Below are 22,778 nucleotides of genomic sequence, written 5' to 3'. Positions count from 1 at the left end.
TTCGACTTTTAATCACTTTGAAAACAAGTTTCGAAAAACGTTTATTAACAACTGGGCATTAACAAATTCAACAAATGCAAAACGTTAACCTATCGTATCGTATGGGGAGGAGCCTCCCATTGCCCCTCAGTTGCTGCTCTGCAAAATGGAGACCGGCTCTTGCATAATCTCCTGAATCTTCGCCTCCGGAACTGGCACCCCATTCGCCAGCAGAGTGTGAACGATGCCATCATGTTTATTGCCACTTGAGCGTGCCTGAAGCACGAATTCCGTGTCCTGCAGCAGGAACTTGGTGTCTGTGCCGCCGTGAACAAAAACCGACTGCGAAATGGGGGTAATAAAGTGTGTGAGTGTGTGTGTGTGGGTGTGTAGGAGCAAATAGCCCATTTTCCTCACCTCCTCGGTGCGCAGCTCATCGTTTACGTAGAGACTCAGCGTGTCCAGCTTGAGCATTATTCTATATTCCTGCGGCGCCTCGGCGGCCGCATCATCTGTATATAGCCACAGTCGATATTGCCGTGTCATGTCCTCGGTGTACTGCTCGTGCGACTTGCCGTCTATGTAGAGGGAGTACTCGTACTTGAAGCCCGGCGCAGGATCAACGCGTATGATGCAGCGCGTCTGATCGATGTGAAAGGTGTCCTCGCCAACCAGTTTGAACATCCAGTCGCGACGCAGGACTTCCTGGGGATTTGTATTAAGATAAATTAGATCGATGAACTTTGTAGTTAATTGTAATAATCGTTGTATTTGGCTCTACCAGTTTATCACTCATACGCACCGTTGCATGTAGTAAAATCTTCTATTTTGTTTGTTTTACTCTTGCACAGTGTGCACTTAGCAGGTATCGATTTAATTTAAAAAGTTCAAATAGATTTAAAGTTTAAAAGCACTTTACTAAGAATTTTCTAAATTTTTAGTGACGTTTAATTTCCAGCTTGGTAATAAACCTAATGGTGTACTAAACATGAATATAAAAACTGAAATGCTAAATGTCGGTGAGCGATCACAGAATATATATGTTGAGAAATAATATAAGTGTTTCAAGCCCAAGGATTTTATTAAATATTTTTATCAACTAAATGAGACCATTTCAAATACCATTCTGCATTGCTGAAGTACGATTACGTACGTACACGACCCGTAATTAAGTTTACCTTCACAATGCAAATACTTTACGAGAGCTCCAAAGCCACCACCCATCCAGCCCCCATGGGAGCTAAAAAACTTACCCGTCCATTGACCCAAATCATGCGCCGCCCACTGGTTGTGCCATGTTCCAGCTCGATGCGGTACATCTGCGTTAAAAAAATAAAATAAAAATTGTGAATGGACGGCTAATTAAGATTCCATTAGATGTAAGTGGCGATTTTGAAAAACAATCGCAGGTACCTTGCCATTGATGGGCACACACCATTGAGCGACGATATTCTGTTTGTTATAGCGCTGGTCCTCGGGCACATGATCCTGCGTCATCGTGGGCTGCGTGGACAGATTCTCCAGGCGAAGTGTGGGCGAAAGAAAGGACATGAGTGCGAAGCCTAGTGTCGATCTGGCTCTGTCCCACCGCCAGTCAATCAATAAATCCTATTAATATTTATAGTAATCGCCTTTGAAGTGCAGCCAACTAAATGGGTTACACAAAACCAGAGAAAGCCACGTAGGTAGATATGTATAATATTTTGGGGAGTTCAAGGAACTCAAGTTTGTGTAATCTGCAGATCTGGGCTTCAATGCACTTTCTCTACACCCCTATGTGTGTGTGTGTGTTTAGACCACGAAATCGGGCTAGAATCTATTCCGCTCACTGACTTCAACGGGCGGCGAGAAAACCGCAAGACCGAACCGCACGTTGTTAGCGCCAATGGCACACTAAACAACAAACCCCCGTGTACAATAAAAGCCAAAAGGAGGAGCCAAAGAAAAACTAGTTGGCCCGGGCTGGCTGCCTTTGCCTTTTGGCCGGGCTCTCCGGCAGCTCTGCTCTGCTCTGTTCCATGGCCTTAGCCTCAGCCGTGCTTCTGGCCGAGAGTCGCGGTCGCGTTTGTCGGTCTGCCAAAGTGCAGAGCAACTACGCCGCGTGGCGCCAAAACAGAGTTGATTTGTTTCCACTAGTCGTGTGCGTGTGGATATGAGGCTGAGTGTGTGTACAGGGAAAGCCCCCTAAGACCTACACGCAACTATTGGCCATACTTTAAGCGACGATCTTTGGGATATAGTTAGCATTCAAGCCGGATACTTGACACCCTCATTCAATCCATTTTATACATAAATGTAAAATGTGAATGTAAAGTTTACATGCCCAATTCTTTTTCTACTCGAATATGGTGCTCATCCTTTTGGTTCCTGTTATCAAGTCTTCACTGTAACCACTTCTCAATACCCCCACCGAGTGTCGCTCGCATAAAAATAAACTTTGCCCCGTCAAGTATGCAATTGTTTCTGCATTGCAATTGGGCTGGCTGGCTTTCGGAATGAGCCTGGTTATTCGCCAGGATATTTCGCCAATGCCTCCGGCCTCCAATTGAGCGTAAGCCAAACAATATTCGTGCATACATATTTTATTCTGGATGACAATTATTTGGCCCTGGGGCACAGAGAAACTCACTGTGCCACATGGGCACATGGGCGCAATCTTCGCAAATTTGTCGCATTTTGTTTTGTTGTCATGTTTATGGCGCAACATTTTCTGCCCATAAATACACGCCGAAAATGCTAATGACCGATTGGGTGGGTTAGTAGTAGTGGGCAATGGGTGATTTCTTTACGCTGCCAAATGACTTGCCGCCGCCTCCTGTTGGTATTTCAATCGACCAGAAGCGATATTGATAAATGTATTTGGGCCAGATTGGAGCAAGGAAGGAGTCGCCAACGAAACGGGCACATCATATGTCAAATCAAGTTTCCCAGCTCTTGGGCTCCAACCCATTTTACCCATCCACCCATTGCCACCCAAATGGGTTGGTGGCAAGAAAAACATATGCCATCGCCCCAACACGCGAAGGTCACTGACAAAGCGCCGTTTGAAGTCGCTTACAGTTTTAGTTGATATTGACGCCAACAACAAAAGGGGCAGAGTGGGTGGCAATGGGCGGGATTTCTCCTTTCTCTCTGTGTGTGTGTGTTTGCTGGTGTGTGAAGAAAGGAAAGAGTTCGCTTGACAAAAACAAAAACAACAACAACAACGACAGCGTTGGCAGATAACGAAACATTTGACAAGGACAAGGCTGCCCGCCGCCCATCAACTCCCCTTTCAGCACGAAACTCCCCGGAGGCAGTGTGTTAGTGTAATTATTAGTGCTCTACAAAATAAATAAGTACGTATATTCATGCAAACATTCAGTTTTTTCCACGCTTCCTTGCAGGCTAAAGCACCATGGGATATCTTCTAGATATTTCCAAAATAAATCTAGTTATATTGCACTTCCAATCCTTAAGTCTTTTAACTAACTTTGTAGTCTCCAAGAAACAGAAAGAGTAGGAAACTTGGGCTTGTTAATGTTTATGTACCCTTAAAATCCATTTGAATCAAAAGGATCTTACGATCTTGCATCATATTTGGTTGTAAATCAAGTTGAATGAGTACAAGGTTATATAGGATATATGTATATATGTACTTAAAACAAAGTTTTGGGATATTTACTATGTTTTAACTAAGAAATTCAACTTATAAAATCGTTTTTGTATATTATAAAGAATAAAATTTAAGTTCTACCATTTTTGGACTAAAAAATCATGATTTTTAAATTATAATTTCTTATTATATGCAATATATGCAATGCATTGCAATACCTGCATTTCATAAAGTATTCATAAAGTACCACTTATCCTTCCCAGACACCCATTGTACGCGGTTGCGCTTTTTTGTTGACTACTTTCCAGTTGAATTTACGACCATTCCGCTAGTTGTACACTTTTTATGCAAATACATGTGGCCAAAAGTGCCGCAACAGACAACATTCGGTGGCGCTGTCGCTGATGATGTCGTAGCCAGTGGAGTCGTGGAGCAAGGGGGCATGTACCGGATCGTCCTGGGGGATTGGATTGCGTGCTTTGGCTGGTGTCGACCAAATGGCACACTACAAATGTCGCCGTCAATTAATTTCCATAGATAATTGCCTGTCGATAACGACAGCGGCAGGCGGGGACATTAATCAAAAGGCCGCCAGGCTGTTGACTAGATGGTTTTTGTACTTGGCCCTTTCGGCGGCTGGACAAGATTTAATCAAAAACTATGGCGAAATGACAAAGTGAATGTTGTATTTCAGTGATTTGTGGCAACGCTCTTAAATCAAATTGAATTGGCAAAATGTGTGCGCTTGCTTAAGTTAGCTAGATTCGTATGTATGCAGTATGTGTGTGTGTGTGTTCTTCAATAATGCACATATGTATGACTATATATATAAAGGCTATGAATATAGAAGTGCTTAACTTTCGATTAGATTTCACGTGTTTAACCAGATAAATAATAATACTGATCACAATGCCAATAGCGTGAGAATTCAGTTTGTGCTAACAGTTCACCATTGAAAATAATGTTTGACACTTCGATCGATTGGACAATAAATATAGATTGTGTACGTATATGTAAATATATATATATATAGAATTTGTATTGCTGCACCATAACAACTAACATAAACAGCAAATATCTTTTGTAATCAAGTAATTGATCTATACATATAATTTTGGGAACAAATTTGAACAACGCTGGGCGTAAAATAGGCGCTAGTTGAAGGTAATTTGTCTGATTATCGCGAGTATATATAATGAGTGCGTATATATACCTATAATCGACGCTAATTGCACTATTTATATGTATTATGCTGATACATTCCACTGGCGGTCAGAATAATGGTCGCACAACTTCCGATACAAATGCCACTTCAATGTAATCTACGCATCGTAATAATAAAGTACAGGGTATTTATATGTGTCTGGAACTAATAATTGAACCAACATATTATTGGTTCTTTAAGTGCATAACTTAACTATTTACATAAGATATCGATTAGATACTGATTAAATAAATCCAACTTATTTATAAGTGGCTCAATTCGAATTATAAACAAACCGTTTTAAAGTCATATCATAAATTCAATTCATCTTCATTCAACTTAAATTTTGAGAATACTTGTTGTGGGCTATAACTACTAATTTTGGCCGTATTGTGGTAATATTCTTCTATTGAGTATAGAGGTGCAGAGAAAATGGCAGTTTGGATTCGTCTATCTAATATACAAAAAGCATGGGATCCTCTCTAGCTGGCGATTGTGCTCTATGACTGATGGTTTGACCGCCAGTACGGAAGGGTATTATGAACTAACACTATGATCGGTCCAAGTGGTTTGTTATCCGATTTCGGCGATGCTGCTTATTGGAAAAATGCGTTAGAAAAATGCACAAAAAGTCTTCGGTCTCGGGATGGGAATCGGCTTAGGTCGGTTAATAGATGGTCCATCATTTTCTCGACAACATTATGTTCATGACCGTGCCGCAGTTTAGCAGCACTCGTTTGGCATCGCTCAGGTTGGCATTGGTCAGGTCGTAGCCGTCGATTTCCAGCAACTTGTCGTTCAGATTAAGCAGGCGGGCGGCATTGGTATTGGGCGTTATGGAGCTCACAAAGATGCCAACCTGTGGTGGTGAATTTTTAAAATTATTACCTGATGTACAGATTAAAGATATTCGAACTAACCTGATTAAGAAGCTCGGCTATATCAAAGCCTATAGTGTTCTCCCACTTGAGTGTAACCTGTTTGACTGTCGGATTTTTGTGGACACCAAAGATCCAGGTGGATTTCTTATGGCTCGCTTTGGAAGTATTGTTGGTGGCCGTGGAATTAGGCGAGTGCTGCGACATAGTGTCATCCAGCTCCTGGTCTTCCTCCTCCGGATTTGGCTCTAAATTATTGCTAATATTATTTTGGTAGTCCAACTGATCGACTGACTCTTCCACTTCCTGGGCGCCAATCGCTGTCGTTTTAAAGTTACTATTGCTATTCAAAGCATCTTGGTAGATGGTTTGTTCTTGCAGATGTTGCTGCTGCTTTCGCTGCCTCATGGACTCGTAAAGGTTGAGATCCTCGGGCGTTTTCTTTGTGTAAACTCGTGCTATGTGGTATGGTGGTGGTTCCAACCGGGGTGTTGGCACCGCCTGTTGCTGCATCGGTTGTTGCTGCAGCGGTTGCAACTCATAGTCCTGATCCCCGTTTAAATGCGTGGTGGGAAGCGGCGTGTTGGCCTCGACGTAAAGCTGCTGATAGTGTGCTTCGTAGTTGACCAGTGGCAAGCCGTAGTACTCCTGCGTTGGCACCGGGTGCGCCATCTGCTGCGGTTGCTGATAGACTCCGTAGATGTGTGTCGTTTCGGGCGCAATGCCGTATATTGCACTTGTTGTGGCTTGGTCCACAACATCCTGGTTGGCATTGCTGCTATCACAGTGAATTTGTCCATTGGTTACTACGCGTGCCTCCCTCACCTCGCTGGCATTGGCCGATGTGGTCGCCGCTTGAGCCTGCCTCACATATTTGGCCATCTGTCGCAGCTCCTTGGGATAAGGTGTGGGTGAACGCATTAGCCGCACGGACCCAGCCATCTGATCGGGCGTTGGCGTCGGTGGAGCGGCCACAAAGCTGGGATAACTGGGCGCTGGTTGTGCTTTGGCGTTGCTAAGAATGGTGGCCTCCTCGGCGAAGCAAATCCTTCTCGACGGACTCGCGTGAGGCTGCTGCTGGTTGGCGTAAACGAACTCATACTGCTCCTGAGCCTGCTGTTGGGCCTGTATACTGTTCATCTTGAATGTGACTTGCGGCAGCATGAAGCAGGTCAACTGGGTCTTTGTACTTGCATCTAGATATTGCAGAGGCACCAAGGGCTGCGATTGGTTATCGCTCAGCCACATCGATGTGAGATTTACCAGATTTAACATAGAAACTGGCAATGCATTTATGTAGTTATTCACCACATTGAGTACCTTCATCTTGCTCAGGTTTCCAATGTTCTGTGGTAGAGCGGACAACTGATTGTTCGCCACACTTAGCACGCTCAACTGCTGACAGCTGCAGAGCTCATCTGGTAGTTGTCGTAGTTGATTATCATCGGCGAACAGAAAGCGAAGGCTGCGCAACATCCCAATTGTGCTAGGAAGGCGTATAAGCTTGTTGTGGCTTAATACTAGTTCCTCGAGCTGTTCCAAGTAGCTTATACTGTCGGGCAACTCTGTCAAACCGTTTGACTCGCACTTGAATGTCACCAGGGACTTCAGCATGCCAACGCTGAAGGGAAAGGCCTCCAGGCTGTTGGAGCATATGGATAGTACCTCAACATTGCGCCAGTTGCTCAGCTCGCTGGGAAGAGTGTCCAGCAAGTTGCCATTGGCCTCGAAGTGCTGCAGATCACGTAGCTTGCCAATGTTGGCCGAAACACGACGTATTTGATTGAAGTCGATCCATAGTTCGCGAAGGGATTTCAACTCGCCGACAACTTCCGGCTGTGAAGTTATAAATTAATTTAAAAGAATTTAAATTTAAGAATATAAAAATGGTATCTAATCTCTGACAACGGTTTTAAGGCAAATATATAAATATATATATTTTGAGATTAAAAATGCACTTATTTACACAGCTTTTGCGGTGAATGACATTCTTTGTCAGAGCTTATAAGTTCCCGGTTCTTATTGCTTACCAACTCGGTAAATTCATTACCGCCAATGTCCAGCCTCTGTAGGTTGATTAGTCTCACCATGGATTTGGGAAGTGTCATGAGATTGTTGAGCCGCAGCTCCAGAATTCTCAGATTTACCAATCGGCCAAAGTTGGCTGGTAGGAATTCTAGATAGGTCTCGTTTAGCAGCAGCTCCTGCAGCGAAATTAGCGAGGTAATGGCATCGGGAAGACGTTGCAAACTGTTGCAGCTCAGGTCCAGGTGGGTTAAGTGCTTACAGGACTTGATTTCCTCGGGCACATTGACAATAACTAATGGAATAAGTGGCATTTTAGTACTGAGGGAAGCACAAAGAAGGAAATCTCACGATTCCGGTTGAGATCCAGATGCTGCAGGTGGCGCAAACTGCCAATGGCCTGTGGAATGGTCTCCAGATTGTTGCTGTTTACGTGGAGCACCCTTAATCCCTGGCAATAAAACAATTGCGGTGGCAGAGCTTGCAACTGGAAGATAATGCAGGGTAAATTAATCACACAGATAAGAATAAATAGGGACCTACTCTTGTGGTGCTCAGGTAAAGCTCCTCCAGGGTTCGCTCGTGCTGCCAAACTTCTGGGAAATCCGTGAGCGGGGTATTACTGTAGTCCAGCTTGTCGATCACCTCCTCGCGCTTGAATTTGAAGCAGGGGAAGCATTTGCTCAGCAGCGGCATCTTTGGATTAAGTTTATTGCTTTTCGTTCGTTAATTAAGGCACGTTTGTGGCTGCTGCAATTTGTATTCATGTACATATGTAAGCTGGCTGTCTGGATTGGATTTGGGGTTGGGCCCCTCCACTCACCTGTGATTCATCGCCTCCGATGGAACGCTATTGTTGGTCCTGCTCCATTACATTCCATGTCCATTGGCATTTTTGGGCTTGTTATTGTTCTGCCCACCAACACTAACACGCACAGGCACACTCACCCACACTCGCATACACACAGAGGCGACTGGCTGAGCCTCTCTTTTCGCTCTTTCTCGCATTTATTGTCCGCGAATCGATGATTTCATTGTTTACTCAAACGTTGTATGTCAAACACGAGGGGGTAATGTTTATTTTTGCCATCCAATTGCGTTTTATTTAATGTTTTTCGCTTTGAAAATGACAAGTTGCTTGCAGGTGTTAGTGTTGGTAAATGCCGAACGCGCTAGTGGTGGGTGCTGAATTAGTCACGGTTTAAATTGTCAGTAGCTACCGATAGTTTGTTTACATACCTAAAATAAATGTTTTAAGCTTCAAGCTAACATAATTAAGGTATTAAGTGATTCTTTCTGGCATGATATTTGTTGGTTAATATTCCTATGTAATTATTTGCAGTAAAAGATATTTCTAAGCATCGCATAACTATCGAAAGTACACAGTCTCGGTCTTATAGACTGACACACAGATGGCGCCACAAAGCAACCGTTCCATTCAAATGGGAACTAAAAAAAAACGTTACAAAAATATTGCAGTTGCGCTTGCAATTTTACTCAAAACGCTTAACGCATTGCTAATTAATATTTACTCTGCACTTCCTGGCTGCGATTGCGCTTAGGCAAGCCGCGCCTATCGCATTGCCCCAACTGCTGATAACGGCATCTCGCTAACTTGGTAATAAAACAAATAACAGTAAGGGAAATCAAGCGTTTTCGAAGTTGCAAAGTTCAAATGGGTTAATGCGAATTCCGGTCAAAAACAACCAATTAAAGCTGAGCTCACACTATCCCAAGTCAGACTTTGACATTAAGTGTCGTCAGGTTTCGTGTGTTTCGATGGTGTGAAAATTATTCAAATAACCGCCTTTTTTTCATTTTTTTTCTTTCTATTTTTGCTTTCTGTCGTACGGCTGCGTCGTCGGCGGAGCATTGACGAATTTACACTTCAAACAATTGTTAAACTCTACAGCATAGTGCAAATAAGTACGTAATAAACCATGTGTGCTTGTTGCCCCTGCCATTTGCAAGAGAAAAGCTGAGCTCAGTTTCGGTTTCAAAGTTGTCCGCTGCAGTTGGTTCCGTATCCGAATCGAAATCGGTCGATGTGAGTGCTATATGGTGATATGGGATATCTGTGCAAATCTTGCATCATCCGCGCAAATCTTTCTGCATCATCTGAGCAAATCGGGCAATATCAATAGCAGAGTGTATTATCGCAATGATAGTTTCATATCAAACGTGAAAATAAAGTCCATCTTACGCGACAGATTTTTTAAGATTTTTGAAATCTGTATCTAAAAATGTATCATAATCAAAGGACACGCAAAATGGAAGATTAAAAACTAAAAAATTATAAAAAATAATGAACTAATCGATGGCCTTAAAAGACGGATAGCTATCTGTTTGTTAGTTATTTATTTTAGCTGAGGTTCTAAAACACTTAAGGGTGTGCATTAATAATTAGCAAGCAATTACAAGTAATAAGTTGTAATTGATTTTGAAGTTTTTTTCTTGAAATTGTAAGGTAATTGTAGAAAAGTTGTTGAAGTAGGCTTAAGCAATACCTTTTAAGTTTGTTATTTTCCGTGTTCTCTGATTACATTATACGTACATTGACACAGTTCCCATAGGACAATTTACAATTTAAAACACCTGTGTGGAGTGGCTTAGGCAAATACTTATTGAAAGGGAAAACTAAAAAAGTGTCCAATATATAAAGTGTAACAAATGAAATGTTTTCTAATAAGCGTGTATTCTACGGTGCAGAGACTCCCTGGTACGCCCATGTTCTTTTGGAGCGGCACATCATTCAAAAATCATGCATGAATCACTTTATCGCACGCATCACACTGATAAAAAGGAGAGCGCCAAAGGTCGGAAGGTTGTGGGTGAATACCACCCCTAAAAAGCCCGCCAACCCCAACTTTCGATTCTCTCGCTCGTGGGCGTGTAGTTTCATCCCCTGAGCGAAACGGTTATGCACATAGAGATTATTTTACATTGTTTTAAACCATTGGTTTATTGTTCTACGGAAACATTGAATTCCTCTTTTTAAGTTAGTTCCACCAAACTAGCTGGGGAACTTACTTCTTTTTGCCTTTGCCCTTCTTGGAGCCCTTGGCTTCCTTGGCGGCTGGTTCGGCTGCGGTGGTCGATTCGGAAGCCACAGGATCGGCGGTCGGTTTGGCACCAGCTGGAGCAGCGCCTCCTTTCTTGGCACCCTTGCTTGATTCTTTTTTTGCTGGCATTCTAAAAGAAAAATTCGGAAAGTAAAAAGTTTTAAGTTGTGTCTCCAAATAAAAATTTTTTTTACTAACTTTAGACGAATTTGGAAAAAATCCCAGAGATCTTTTCACGAGCCAAAATCGATGTTGTTCGCTTGAAATTTCGACAAAAAGTGATTTTGTTTGCATTTGATTCTATCATCTCGAAACTAAAAGTCAACGCCTACTTAAAATTCAGCAAGTTTAGCAGAAACAAATTTTGAAATATTACCCGTTTTGCGAATCGGTTAATGATTCGCGCCAGCTTTGGGGGGCGGACTCTCTTCGAACTCTCCGTAATAATTCCGTTCTCTCTCTCCGTCAGTTGTCTCGTTATTCCGATTTCCGTGCAGTTGAGGAAAGGAAAGCCAAGTGCGCGCAACATAGGCCGCATAATTTTCTAGTGCAATTTATATTTAGGTAAATTTAGTTTTAAGCGCAAAGTGATTTCCTGGCACTTTAGGAATCCACCCATAAGTAGATGAAACTTATTCCCAAGGAAAGTGTCAGATATTTATAAAAAAAGCAGGCCAAGTTTTTCCGGACGCCACAAAAAAGGAATTACACCAATTATCGATTTTGTGCACATGAAAAGTTTCTGCAATTCCCTAGAAATAATTGCTTAAATTCCCTCATAAGTGCACAAATCGGCGAAATAATGGCAGCCAAACGGAATGCGGTGACCACGGAAGCTCCGGAATCGTCGGCGCCCGGCGAAGGTACCGCCCTTGCCCTCGACTCCCGCCTGTCCAAGCGCGTGGAGAGCGTCATCCCCAAGAAGCGGTGAGTGCCAAAGAGCCAAACAACTCAAATTAAGCCCCTTTCACACCAAGCAACTTAATCAAAACCAGAAAAGTTTATTACAGTTACAGTTTTTACTTATTTTAGTAATTAATCATGTTTAATTTAGTTTATGTTCCGAAAAAATTTTAAATATTGTTTAATACATTTTTCAAATAGACCCTAAGTTGGTAATGGGTATAGCATACTAAAAACTTTATTTAACCCTCTTAATTGCCCTTTTTTATCATAATTGACGCCACTTAGTCTTTATTCAAATGCAAAATTTTTTAGTTAACCCTAACCCTAATGTTAATTAATATATCAAAAACAGACATGAGGCGCTTAAGTGGTTCGGATGGGGCTATAACGACTCGCAGTTTTATGGTAAGGATGGGATCATCTGTTTTCGCGGTGAAAAGTGAGTAAAGTACATTGAAGTTCCACTTTGAATAAAAACATATCCTACTTACCCACAGATATCCCCTCGGTGGCTGCGAGCTGCCCAGCTTCACCAAGTGGGTGGAGAAGAAGTTCGACCTGCGAGTGGATATCACCAAGCAATATCCCCAGTTGCCACGAACCTACCCGCGACCCGTGGAGAACGCACCCTTCCTGCACGAACTGAAGGGCACCACCCAGGTGGATTACTCTGCGGAGGGAATCGATCGGTTGGTGCGGTGCCATGGCCAGACCCTCAACGATATATACAGCCTGTGGCACCACAAGTTCCGTCGGATACCCGATTTGGTGGTGTGGCCACGCTGCCACGATGAGGTAGTCCAGTTGGTGCGGCTGGCCCACAAGCACAATGTTATGCTGGTGCCTTTTGGTGGTGGAACTAGTGTATCGGGAGCCATCACCTGTCCGCAGAACGAGAGCCGGATGATCTGCGCCCTGGACACCTCTCAGATGAATCGACTATTGTGGCTCAACCGGGAGAATCTCACCGTATGCTTTGAATCCGGCATTGTGGGTCAGGATCTGGAGAGGGTGTTGCGAAGTGAAGGTCTGACAGTTGGCCACGAACCGGATTCCTATGAGTTCAGCACCCTGGGCGGCTGGGTGGCCACCCGTGCGTCTGGCATGAAGAAGAACGTCTATGGGAACATAGAGGATCTGGTGGTGCGAGTTAGGATGGTCACTCCGTCGGGAACGCTGGAACGCGAGTGTAGTGCGCCGCGCGTGAGTTGTGGACCTGATTTCAACCATGTCATCCTGGGATCCGAGGGCACTCTGGGAGTAATCACTGAAGTGGTGCTCAAAGTGCGTCCCCTGCCATCGGTAAGGCGTTACGGATCCCTGGCCTTTCCCAACTTCGAGCAGGGAGTGCTCTTCATGCGCGAAGTGGCGCGGAGGAGATGCCAACCCGCCTCCGTCCGGCTGATGGACAACGAGCAGTTCATGTTCGGCCAGGCCCTGAAGCCGGAAAAGTCCTGGTGGGCCAGTGTGGTGGATGCCATGAAGCAGCGCTACGTTACCTCCTGGAAGGGCATCGATCTCAACCAGATCTGCGCGGCCACCTTGCTTTTCGAGGGCGATTTAAAGGATGTCCAGCGGCAGGAGGCACTCATCTACGAGATTGCCGAAAAGTTTCAAGGATTTCCGGCAGGTGGACAAAATGGGGAACGGGGCTATATACTCACCTTTGTGATTGCCTACATTAGGGTGAGTATTTTCTGAAATTGTATAAATGAAACTAAAAGTAAAGATCAACATCATTATCTTTATGACAATGTGCTATTTCCGGTTTTCCGGCTTTACGTTTTCCTACTTTTATTTATTATTGTTATTTGGTTTTCGAGACGTGTGCTAGAATGATTTTAGCTACTAGTTTGCCCAAATAAACATATTTCACTTCGATCGATTGCAGAATATATGATAACCCTACCTAATCTGCCCTTTTTTTTATATCACCGCTAATATGGGAATAATTAACATCATTTATCTGTAACTGATATAAGAATAATTGGCAAACTTGTCATTTATAAAGATAATACAGTCAAAAAACACAAACTAAATTATTAATACACTGTGTTTTCAATTGCTTCCTTATTTTAGTCAGTCTATTATAATTTATAATCTATACTAATATCTCATTAATGTTCATATATATTTTGGCAGGACTTTGGACTACATCAGGGAATTGTGGCGGAGTCCTTTGAGACATCGGTGCCTTGGGATCGCTGCAGTCTGCTCTGTCGTTCTGTGAAGCAGCGTGTTGTTTCGGTGTGTGCTATATTTCAATTATACATTAAATCATCCAATAACTATAATCTTGATCATTACAGGAGTGCAGCAAACGTAGCATTAATTACTACACCATTTCGTGTAGAGTAACCCAAACCTACGACGCCGGTGCCTGCATCTACTTCTACTTTGGATTCCGCAGTACGGACGTAGCCGATCCCGTCGAGCTTTTCGAGGCCATCGAGCACAGTGCCCGCGATGAGATACTGTCCTGCGGCGGATCACTGTCCCATCACCATGGCGTGGGAAAGATACGAAGCCATTGGTACCGCAACGCCGTCACCGAAACGGGCAGTTCACTGTACTCGGCGGCCAAGCGGCATCTCGATCCTAAGAATATCTTTGCTCTGGGCAACCTTTTGCCCCTGGAGGAGGATCATCCCACGGCGGAGGCTTCTCCGCCACCAACCACATCATCGACACCACCAAAGGCCAAATTGTAGAGGGTAGCCCACTAAATGGTGCCCTTAGTTCGTTTACTAGTCTTAGTCACTTTACTGATTTTCCTAGTCGCTCTTGGGGGTTCGGGTCTCCAGTTCTTTTGTAGCGGTCTCATGTTTTCTATGGGTTTTGATAAATAAATGGAGTATTTCTCTTTACCATTTTGAATAACTATTTTTCGCTGTGTAGCAATGGCCATAGACACAACTGATTTGCGTGTGCGTGTCCCGGCTGCCGACCAAATGCGAAATGCTGATCATTGTCTTCTCATCTGCTCATCGAAGTCATTTGCGGCTTGATGGCGCACCGTCCCGTCCAAGGAAAGATCCAACATCGAAGATCGGAGCGCCCATAGCCCAGAGATCAAATGTCATCAAGTTGTCAACTTCGTTAGCATGCCGCAAGGCAGCAATCCAGCTTGGCTTAAAGATCTTCTTGGCCAGGCTGGTTAAACGGATGCACAGAGAAAAATATATGTATGTACATATTTTGTACATAGTTTAAAATAACAAAATAAATAAAATACTATTTCAGCCGGCATTAAAAGGTAGGTAGGCAAGGAACCACCTCTTATAAAAAATCTGTGATCGAAGACTATATGTAAATTTTCAAAGCGTGCGAATAAGTTGGGGAATGAGGCAACTCCGGCGGCTTATTGATGGCCGAGCAGAAGTCGTCGACTTGGCCTGTCTTGTTACCCTGGCATTGGATACTATATGGTATATGCGGTACATACACCCCTCCCCCCCACGAATGCATTTCGGCCTGGCTAATACACACACATGCGGACTATAAATAAAGATTACAATCGACAAAAGTGAGCAGAAGAGAAGTCTGTCTAAGCCGCGGCCTGCCGCCTGGAAATTGTCAGCAATTAACCCGCGGGTCAGTGCCGGAAAACGCTGGCAGTCCTGCGTCCCAAACCCTGTGATTTATGCCACAGCCGCAGACGAGGCAGCCTCCCAGCCGAGAAACCCACAATCAAGGCCGGCGGAGAGCGGAGGATTACGATCCTGACACGTTCGCCGGGCGAAAAACAAAGTCGGGAATGCTCTTACCTACCTGGAGGAGATGGACATAACTCATTTGCATTGAATGAAAGAATTCTGAACGGGAGAGGAGATGGTCGGGGAATCCAGATTGTTAAGGGAATGAATATAAGAAGTAGGCGTAACTAAACATTAGAGCATCAGCACGTACACACTACTTATTGCAAACAAAAGGATATCCTTACGATGAAAAAGGAGATCGAAGATAGGAACAAGATCGAGAATACGGAATGAAATGGCAGAAGAAATATATTTTTAAATCATTATAATGAATAACTCATGAATGGTTTGAATGTTCTACAGTAATAATCAAAATTTAATAAATTAATAAATTAAATAAATAAATAAATAAAATAAAAATATAACCATAAATAACAAAAGAAACAATATAATATTTCCGATCATTAAAAACCTAAACCAAATTCCTTGTATAATAGGTGATTAAAATTCTTATTAAAATTCTTGGGATAACTTATAAAATATAATTTTAAAATAGTATTCCCAATTCTATAATTACAAGCTTGTTCTTATATATTTCTCCATATATAATTTTCATTAATTTTCATTATGTTTTCTTTTCCTTTCAATGCACGCAAACAAACGCTGGCAACATGTGGCTAACGAGCAACTGGCGTTTGGGCCAGTTAACCCATTGAAGCCGGTGAGCCGCTCGAGTGCCGCTCTGCCGGCGTTTTGGTCTCACCTGGGCTTCGTTACCGAATGGATTCGCACCTGGCGTTCAGTTGCGAGCAGCTCGGCCGGCGGACAACAACGAAACACCGGCGACGCGGTTTGAATTCCATTTCACACAGTGTTCCCAATGCAGATCTCGTTAGAACGTTTCGTTTGGCAACACGGAAAGAGTTAAGGGATCGGTTCGGGAGAGCAGAGATACATATGTATATATCTCCATATAGCCAGAGAGAGCAGAGCGGAAGAGAGTGTGTATCTTGGCCGGGATTTCATTTTTCCCGGCAGCTGCACAACTTCGTGTTGCAGTTGCAGTTCGCACGCGTCGCTTGCAACATCTCGTGTCGCGCATTTCGGTTTTGGACTCTCCAGTTTCGATTTTCTCGTTTTCGAGTTGCAGTTTTTTAGTGTCTGTGGGAAAATGCGACAAATTATACCGCTTCGGGTATTTTGTTCGTTCATTAAAAAAAAAAAACGTTTTGTCGCTTGTAATTGAGCGGCAGTTGCTTTTGTTTTGCCTTTAAAAGAGCAGCACAGCAGTGAAACAGGTGCGTGAACCGAAACCAAAAACAAGTTGTTACAAAAAAAAAAAAAACGAAGCAATGGGCATAACTGCAGTTGTATACAATCATTAAAAGTGCATTAGACAACATGGCTAGCAGGCGGAAATTCTAAGGCCTTTCATCAAGCGGCCAACCCGTCACTCATTCAGTTTGTCAGTTTTAATGCACCTGCAATGACTCGTTGAAAATCTGAATGCCGTCTAGAGATGCCCCTTAATGCGGACCTGGGTGCCATTAAAAAGAGAGAAACAATTTCGCACTAAAAAACCAACCCACGTCCACGTCGTCGGGTGGCCAAAGTGCTTTATAAGACCAACAACCCATAAAGTGATCTCAAAAGTCAGCAACGCGAAATATACACACGCACCTACTATATGATAATCATAAAATCTGGCAAAAAGGCATTTGCTTTTTGGCTTTTTGGTTTTCGGTCAGTTGGAGTTATTTTTTTTTGCAGCTGCAACGCCAACGCAAAATTCTCAACTGCGATATTTGGTTTATGAGTTCTGTCAGCTTTTGCGTGGGCTGCTTGGGAATAACTTCAGATCTTATATACTAGTGCTAACCTTGGAATGCCTAGATAGATTATAAATTTGGGAGTGCTTTATGGGGGGATTTCTAAAAGCAGATTGGGATATCTTATGAAGAATTGTAATGGCTTCAGTTAATGGTGTTATGCCACTTTGGCAATATTTTACATTTTTGTTTATTAGAAGTCTTTAATGTATATTTGCCTAAATACATTTTCACTTTAAATGAAGCCCTAATATTTAATTAGATTTATTACCAGTCCGCAAATAGCCACTTTCAATTCCCAACTTCGTAGAATTTTCTAATTTAAATTCTCATTATAAGCCCGCCCGATGCTTTGGATGTTCAGAAATTCCAAGAATGCTCATCCGTGTGTGTCAGTTGGTCCAAGTAATAACTCATCCAACCTTTCGATTTTGCATAAATGTCCAAGTCATGACGGGTGCACAAAACGTGCTTTTAATCCAACTAATAGATACTTGAACTGCCCATCAACAACTGACATAAAACAAATGCTGCCCATTAGACTGCATGCTCAGCAGCATAAATGAGGCTTTAAGCCAGAGCTTCAACATTAAACGCTTTTAACTCTTGCAGCGCGAAAAGCAACAAAGTTACGAAAAATAAACTGGCAAAGGAAAATGCAGTCAAGGCGCACTTAATTAACATGCAACTGGCAACGTTCGCGTAAAAAATATAAAATAACAAAACAACGACAGCCTCGACAAGTTAACGACAACAACACGTTGAAAAGTGCTAGCCGCAGTAATCAAAACAGCACAAAAACAACAAAAACAAAAAAGAAGGAAAATCCCGGGAAAAAGGTATCGCATTTTCGCCAGAAGGTTTCGCCAATCAGTCAGCTAATGATGCTGGGCCAGCCAGATGCAACAGCAACTGCAACAACTGCGGCAGCAACTGCGGATGCGCCCTGCAGCTGCTAATTAAAGTGCAGCGGCGAGGGGAGAACAATTGCAGCTGCAACAATCAGCAATTACGACTTTGTCAGCATCGCAGCATCAGCAGTAAATAAAGCATAATGTAAGTATCTTTACATATTTACTTTGGAAACCATACAGTATCTGCTGCAGTTCTAGAACTTTAATTTCTTAACTGAATTTCAGTACTAACGCTTAACCCTTTAAAACGCATCAAACCACTTGAATGCCGATTGTGTCAGTTGGCTGCGTGTATTGGCTGTAATTTGACTTTCTTTCGATTCGCTGCAGTAGCAGAAACAGCAGCAGTAGTGGTAGCCACCCCATCGACTTTCTAAGCCAGTTGCCAATTTAGTGCATTTGGCTGATTTGGCCAGCGTCGGGAAAACTGGCCAAAAGTGGCAGTGGCTGTCGCCAATTGTTTGCCGGCTCTCCAATGGGAAGAGGCCTGCAGGCAGCGAAGATTGTTGAAGATTGTAGCCTGCAGACTGCAGACTGCAGATTGTAGAGTGCAAACCGAGCAAGACGCAGTTGCAGCTGGAAGACTGGGTCGCGTGTTTGACACAAATGCCGCGAATAGTTTTGAAGGCGGTTTGGCCCCACTGCGATTTATGGTCAAAAGCAGCGTTGACTTGGGCAAACAAGAAGTGGCTCTTTTTTTGTTTATTTTCTTTTACTTATTATGTAGCTGAGTTTGTTTCTGTGCCGGCTGCTTCCTGTGACCGCGCTGATTGCGTTTTAATAAGCCATTGCATGTTGGCCTTAAGTAGCAGGAAAAACCAATAATCGGCCCAAGACAAACAGCACGCAATCTTCGATGCGGATAACTGCAGAAAGAAGTTGGCTAGTTGCCTCGCGTGCCACTGCGGCAAAAGCAAAATGGTGGGTCACAATGGGTTAAAGTTGCCCATGATGGCCCGCGGGGAATCAGAGATACATATCTATTTAGTAAAATCCCGCCTCGATTGTGTTTCGCATTCAATGAGCTTCATGTCGGGTTATTGAAAGAATGCTTCTGATCGAGGTAGAGATATTCTGGGTGAAGCGAATTTTATAAACTGCTAACTGAATAAATAAAAGTTGCGAAACAGATAATAAAACTTAAATCAGAAGAGATATAATAGAATTATTCGACATGGATATCCAAAGTAATAATACTATTTGGGGTCGGTCAAAGTGTTGAAAATACTGAATTCAGCCAGCATTGACATTATAGCATTAACATTTAATGAAGTTGGTGGATTAAGTACATTAATTTTTTTATAAAAACTTCATATCAATCTTGCAAACTGAAAATGTCAAAATCATTTTTATAAACCCGAATTCCTATTGCTCGTTAACAATAAGCTATTCACATTTGATGGATTATTGGATATGGTAATACCCTTTTCCTGCCTCCATCAAGTTGACGCAATAGCGAACCCATTTAGCCATCGATCTTCGAACAATGGGAAAACTTTTGTTGCCCAGCAGCTAGAGTTTCCATTTTTCTGACCAAAGCTCGATGGCGGCGGCCAACCTTTGATGCCAAAAGATCAATGGAATTGGCTGAGGGTATTTGGCAATTTGTCGCTGAAATACGGCAAGTGTTCAATGGAGATGCCGGGCATAAGCGGCTGCATATGTATCTTTTATAAGCTGGCTCTGCAGATACCAGATACAGCCAAGATCGATTGATCGCGCCTCCTAATAGGCTTAAAGTGGTTGGGAAATGCAGCTTTGACTGGTTAAAGCCATTCATCGAGCATTTGGCCACGCCTCGCGTGCAACGGTGACCCTCAAACCGCATGAACTTGGCTAATCACATAAACAAACAAATAAAACTGGGCAGCAAAAACGTCCAGACAACAACATAGCGCCGAACAAGACAGCCAATAAATGTCCGCTAGTGCAAAAAGGCCATAATAATAAACTTAAATAGACGGACGGCAGAAAAAAAAAGTTTCAAACTTAATGCTTACAAATTTGTGCGCAGTCGCAGCTTCATAGACGAGGGCAATAACAAGTTTTTTAATGCACTACGTTGTTGCCGCGTTTTTTGCTTTGTTTTAGTGCCTCTCATTAGCCAAGTTATGAACACCAAGTTGCGGTCAAACAGTAGCACAAAAAAAAACAAACAACAGATTTGCGCACCGCAACGAAATATGGCTAAAACGCTTAGGTGCATGCAGGCACACTGAGTGCAGGAAGTCAGCGGCCAATCAGTAGGAAAAACCGATGAATAAGATCTTAAATGTTAGAAAAATCTAAATAAAATCTAAATCTAAATAAAATAAATAAGGAAACAAAAAAGTCTATAAAAATAAATAAGTAAACAAAAAATGAATTGTAGTACACATTTCAATAAACTGGGCTGAAAAATTTAGTTTGCACTAGATTTTAATGAAAAGTAATGAAGGGATATCAAGATTTTTTAATTGATTGTTAAAAAAATCAAAGTACAACTATGTATTTCATTCAAAGAAATGGTTATTTAATTGTAAGGATAATTTTTTCGTTCTATAAATTGATTCCTTCTTACCCTTAAAATCTTGCTTTGATCTGCTATTCATTTATGATAACTTTTGGCGCCCGCTATTTCTAGAAATCGGATGCGTTTCTCTGGCGTTTTTTGCAGGCGTTTAAAAACGCCCCGATCCCATGGCCCACCCAATCGAGCGTTTTTAATACACACACGATCGCCGTAATCAATTAAATGAAATCTGAGCCGCGCTTGAATCGTTGGAAAATCGCTCTGGGGTTTTCTAATGCGATACTACAAAGTTTCACGAGTCGTGTCACAGGCGAGCAACAAAAAATAAAAAGAATTGTTTTCTCATTTTCTTCGTATTGTATCTTTTTTTCGTTGCTCATTTTTGTGGCATTGTTTGAGCGATTTGTTTGAATTTTGCCGCCTTTAGCTTGGAGTTTTTTTTTTTTGGCCGCAGTCTGGTGGAAGATGCTTCGCCAGCTTTTTGGTTACTTTTTCCCCTTTTATTTTTCAGCTGTGTGTGTGGCTTGGCATTTTATCCCAGTCACGCTGCAAAGTTATTTGCGCCATCGTCGTGCAGGGACCAAGTTCGCTCCTCTGTTATTATAGTACATGCCAGCCGGTTTGGTCGTCATAAAGCTGGAAAAAATCAAGGAAAGAATGAAGCAGCAGATAAAAAGTCTGCGGTCCGCAGTTTTCGTTGGTAATCCGAAGCCCAAGACTTCTGATTTATGCAGTTGGCGTCATAAACTGTTGCAGTTTTCATACTTTGTTATCCCTATAAATTTTTGGGGAATTCGAACGACTTTTAGATCAGGAGTATATTCATCATAAGCCAGATTAAGATAATAAGTTATGTTTGGTTTGATTTACATACATGCAAGTTTAACCTTTCAAGTTATTCATTGTCTGCACATATTGGTAAGCTAGTTTTATGTAGTAGATTAGAATAAAACACTCAGTTAAATAAATAAATTTTATATTTTTATATAATTTTATTTATTTTACTTTAAAGAGCATTACCCAGTCGTCACATGCAACTTATCAGTATCCAATTACCAGAAAAATTCTGTTCCACAGTCGAGTTCTTTCTTTTGTGTGTGCTTTACAAGATACAAATTGCATTTTTGGCCTGCACTTGTTGAATTTCGATATTTTGTGGGAAAATTAAAGTGGCTTGGCAAAATCTAACTGCTGCCAATCTTACTTGCCAATATGGAAAACACTCGTATTCACTGTTCGTTTAGTTCGTTTGACTAAAAAGTAAGTCAAAGGCTCGTTATGAATGCGTCAAACGTCGCGGTTTTGTGTGCCAAGTAATTCGTGTTGAGTCGATTGCTTTTTGTATGTTTTATTGTTATTTTTTGGATGTGAATGAAAACAGCACCAGCTCACAACCTTGCCAAGTGCTTCCGCTCGAAGCTAGACAATTGTCTAAGCCATGTCTATTATGACTCTTGGTTTTTGTGGCCCGATGTCTCTGTCTGCTCAATTATTATTATTTGCTGCCACACCTGAGAGAAGGTTAAGTTTTTGGCGAATTTTGCTCGAGTCATTATGGCCTAGGGCAATTTTACTACACTTCTTTTTCATAATTTCAAGTGTCAAGATACACATAATAAAATTACTTCATCGCCATTGTGGCTGAAGCCGAGGTGATTTCTCATTGTTGTGGTCAAGTGGGCTAATGACTGGTAACGCGAGACTGTTGTGGCTAAAACAAAAGTGATTTGTTTAATAGTTTCGCAACACGCAAATTTATAGCAAACATTCAACAGCATTCCACACGGGTTCGCCCTTATTTTACGGCTATCGAATATCAATTTTCGAAGTCTATTTTTGCCAGATCTCGTTTGCATATGACACACAAAAAATACTGTGGACATAAAAAGGTAACTTCTAACGAAGCCGTATGGCGACGATAATGCTGTCACCTTTTTCGTTGGCCCGTTTTTGGAATCCAAATATTTGCATAATTTTGCGTAGAAGCATTCCCCAACCACCACCTGTTCCAAATGCGCAATTTAAAGCGGACATTCGGCCATTTTCAATTTTTGTTTATGCGCTCACGATTTGGCCACAAAGTGGTTGGAATATTTGCAGTATCTGATTGCCTTGGTAGTGCTGGATGCGAGTATAAAGTTTGCCATTTACTTTCACCGATTGAAATTCAATTACG

General features: G+C 42.3%; 4 protein-coding genes and 1 long non-coding RNA gene across 9 annotated transcripts in view; 2 read left to right on the top strand and 3 right to left on the bottom strand.

Moving 5' to 3' along the window:
• Positions 1–3: 3 nt before the first annotated feature.
• LOC6609234 (fas apoptotic inhibitory molecule 1) lies at positions 4–2,041 on the bottom strand. 2 transcript variants are annotated; one of them, XM_002033889.2, is made up of 4 exons: positions 1,393–2,041; positions 1,233–1,298; positions 397–684; positions 4–321 (listed from the first exon to the last, which is right to left on the bottom strand). In XM_002033889.2, the coding sequence occupies exons 1-4, from the start codon at positions 1,528–1,530 to the stop codon at positions 127–129; spliced, it is 687 nt and encodes a 228-aa protein (XP_002033925.1). In that variant the 5' UTR covers positions 1,531–2,041; the 3' UTR covers positions 4–126. The 2 variants fall into 2 exon arrangements, with proteins under 2 accessions (XP_002033925.1, XP_032572774.1); XM_032716883.1 differs by having other exon boundaries at positions 1,415–1,505.
• Positions 2,042–4,237: 2,196 nt separating this feature from the next.
• On the bottom strand, positions 4,238–8,849 carry LOC6609233 (protein lap1). Of its 2 annotated transcripts, none has more exons than XM_032716878.1 (6): positions 8,505–8,849; positions 8,225–8,431; positions 8,033–8,168; positions 7,687–7,976; positions 5,699–7,492; positions 4,238–5,637 (listed from the first exon to the last, which is right to left on the bottom strand). In XM_032716878.1, exons 2-6 carry the CDS (start codon positions 8,375–8,377, stop codon positions 5,461–5,463), a joined length of 2,550 nt encoding a protein of 849 aa, XP_032572769.1. In that variant the 5' UTR covers positions 8,378–8,431; positions 8,505–8,849; the 3' UTR covers positions 4,238–5,460. The 2 variants fall into 2 exon arrangements, with proteins under 2 accessions (XP_032572769.1, XP_032572770.1); XM_032716879.1 differs by having other exon boundaries at positions 5,461–5,637; positions 8,225–8,428.
• Positions 4,562–14,526, top strand: LOC6609232 (alkyldihydroxyacetonephosphate synthase). 3 transcript variants are annotated; one of them, XM_002033887.2, is made up of 6 exons: positions 4,562–4,577; positions 11,527–11,670; positions 12,002–12,088; positions 12,147–13,335; positions 13,792–13,896; positions 13,959–14,526. In XM_002033887.2, exons 2-6 carry the CDS (start codon positions 11,546–11,548, stop codon positions 14,358–14,360), a joined length of 1,908 nt encoding a protein of 635 aa, XP_002033923.1. In that variant the 5' UTR covers positions 4,562–4,577; positions 11,527–11,545; the 3' UTR covers positions 14,361–14,526. The 3 variants fall into 3 exon arrangements, with proteins under 3 accessions (XP_002033923.1, XP_032572772.1, XP_032572773.1); XM_032716881.1 differs by lacking the exon at positions 4,562–4,577 and adding an exon at positions 9,679–9,728 and having other exon boundaries at positions 11,213–11,670; XM_032716882.1 differs by lacking the exon at positions 4,562–4,577 and adding an exon at positions 11,208–11,307.
• Positions 10,615–11,056, bottom strand: LOC116800663. The gene is made up of 2 exons (XR_004361546.1): positions 10,942–11,056; positions 10,615–10,873 (listed from the first exon to the last, which is right to left on the bottom strand). It is a non-coding gene; the product is annotated as an uncharacterized LOC116800663 (long non-coding RNA).
• A 1,663-nt stretch (positions 14,527–16,189) lies between the features above and the next one.
• The window catches only part of LOC6609231 (KN motif and ankyrin repeat domain-containing protein 1), a 26,539-nt gene continuing 19,950 nt past the window's right edge, over positions 16,190–22,778 (top strand). Inside the window, exons 1-2 of the mRNA XM_032714382.1 lie at positions 16,190–16,645; positions 17,789–18,232. Of these exons, the coding sequence (XP_032570273.1) occupies positions 18,231–18,232 (2 nt within the window). The 5' untranslated portion in view covers positions 16,190–16,645; positions 17,789–18,230. The remainder of the gene's footprint in view (positions 16,646–17,788; positions 18,233–22,778) is intronic.

Source organism: Drosophila sechellia, chromosome 2R (genome assembly GCF_004382195.2).
Source record: "Drosophila sechellia strain sech25 chromosome 2R, ASM438219v1, whole genome shotgun sequence".
NCBI classification, from domain to species: domain Eukaryota; kingdom Metazoa; phylum Arthropoda; class Insecta; order Diptera; family Drosophilidae; genus Drosophila; species Drosophila sechellia.
This window is presented reverse-complemented; position numbering and strand designations above follow the sequence as displayed.

Bases quoted from the DNA above. Each gene is read 5' to 3' on its own strand.
- LOC6609234 (XM_002033889.2), bottom strand. From the start codon at position 1,530: ATGTCCTTTCTTTCGCCCACACTTCGCCTGGAGAATCTGTCCACGCAG. The intron at 685-1,232 runs GTAAGTTTTTTA...ACAAATCCCCAG, and splicing joins TGATTTGGGTCAATGGACGG to GAAGTCCTGCGTCGCGACTG. The intron at 322-396 runs GTGAGGAAAATG...CCCATTTCGCAG, and splicing joins ATGAGCTGCGCACCGAGGAG to TCGGTTTTTGTTCACGGCGG.
- LOC6609233 (XM_032716878.1), bottom strand. From the start codon at position 8,377: ATGCCGCTGCTGAGCAAATGCTTCCCCTGCTTCAAATTCAAGCGCGAG. The intron at 8,169-8,224 runs GTAGGTCCCTAT...ATTATCTTCCAG, and splicing joins TTTACCTGAGCACCACAAGA to TTGCAAGCTCTGCCACCGCA. The intron at 5,638-5,698 runs GTTAGTTCGAAT...TCACCACCACAG, and splicing joins TAGCCGAGCTTCTTAATCAG to GTTGGCATCTTTGTGAGCTC.
- LOC6609232 (XM_002033887.2), top strand. From the start codon at position 11,546: ATGGCAGCCAAACGGAATGCGGTGACCACGGAAGCTCCGGAATCGTCG. The intron at 11,671-12,001 runs GTGAGTGCCAAA...TATCAAAAACAG, and splicing joins AGCGTCATCCCCAAGAAGCG to ACATGAGGCGCTTAAGTGGT. The intron at 13,897-13,958 runs GTGTGTGCTATA...TGATCATTACAG, and splicing joins TGAAGCAGCGTGTTGTTTCG to GAGTGCAGCAAACGTAGCAT.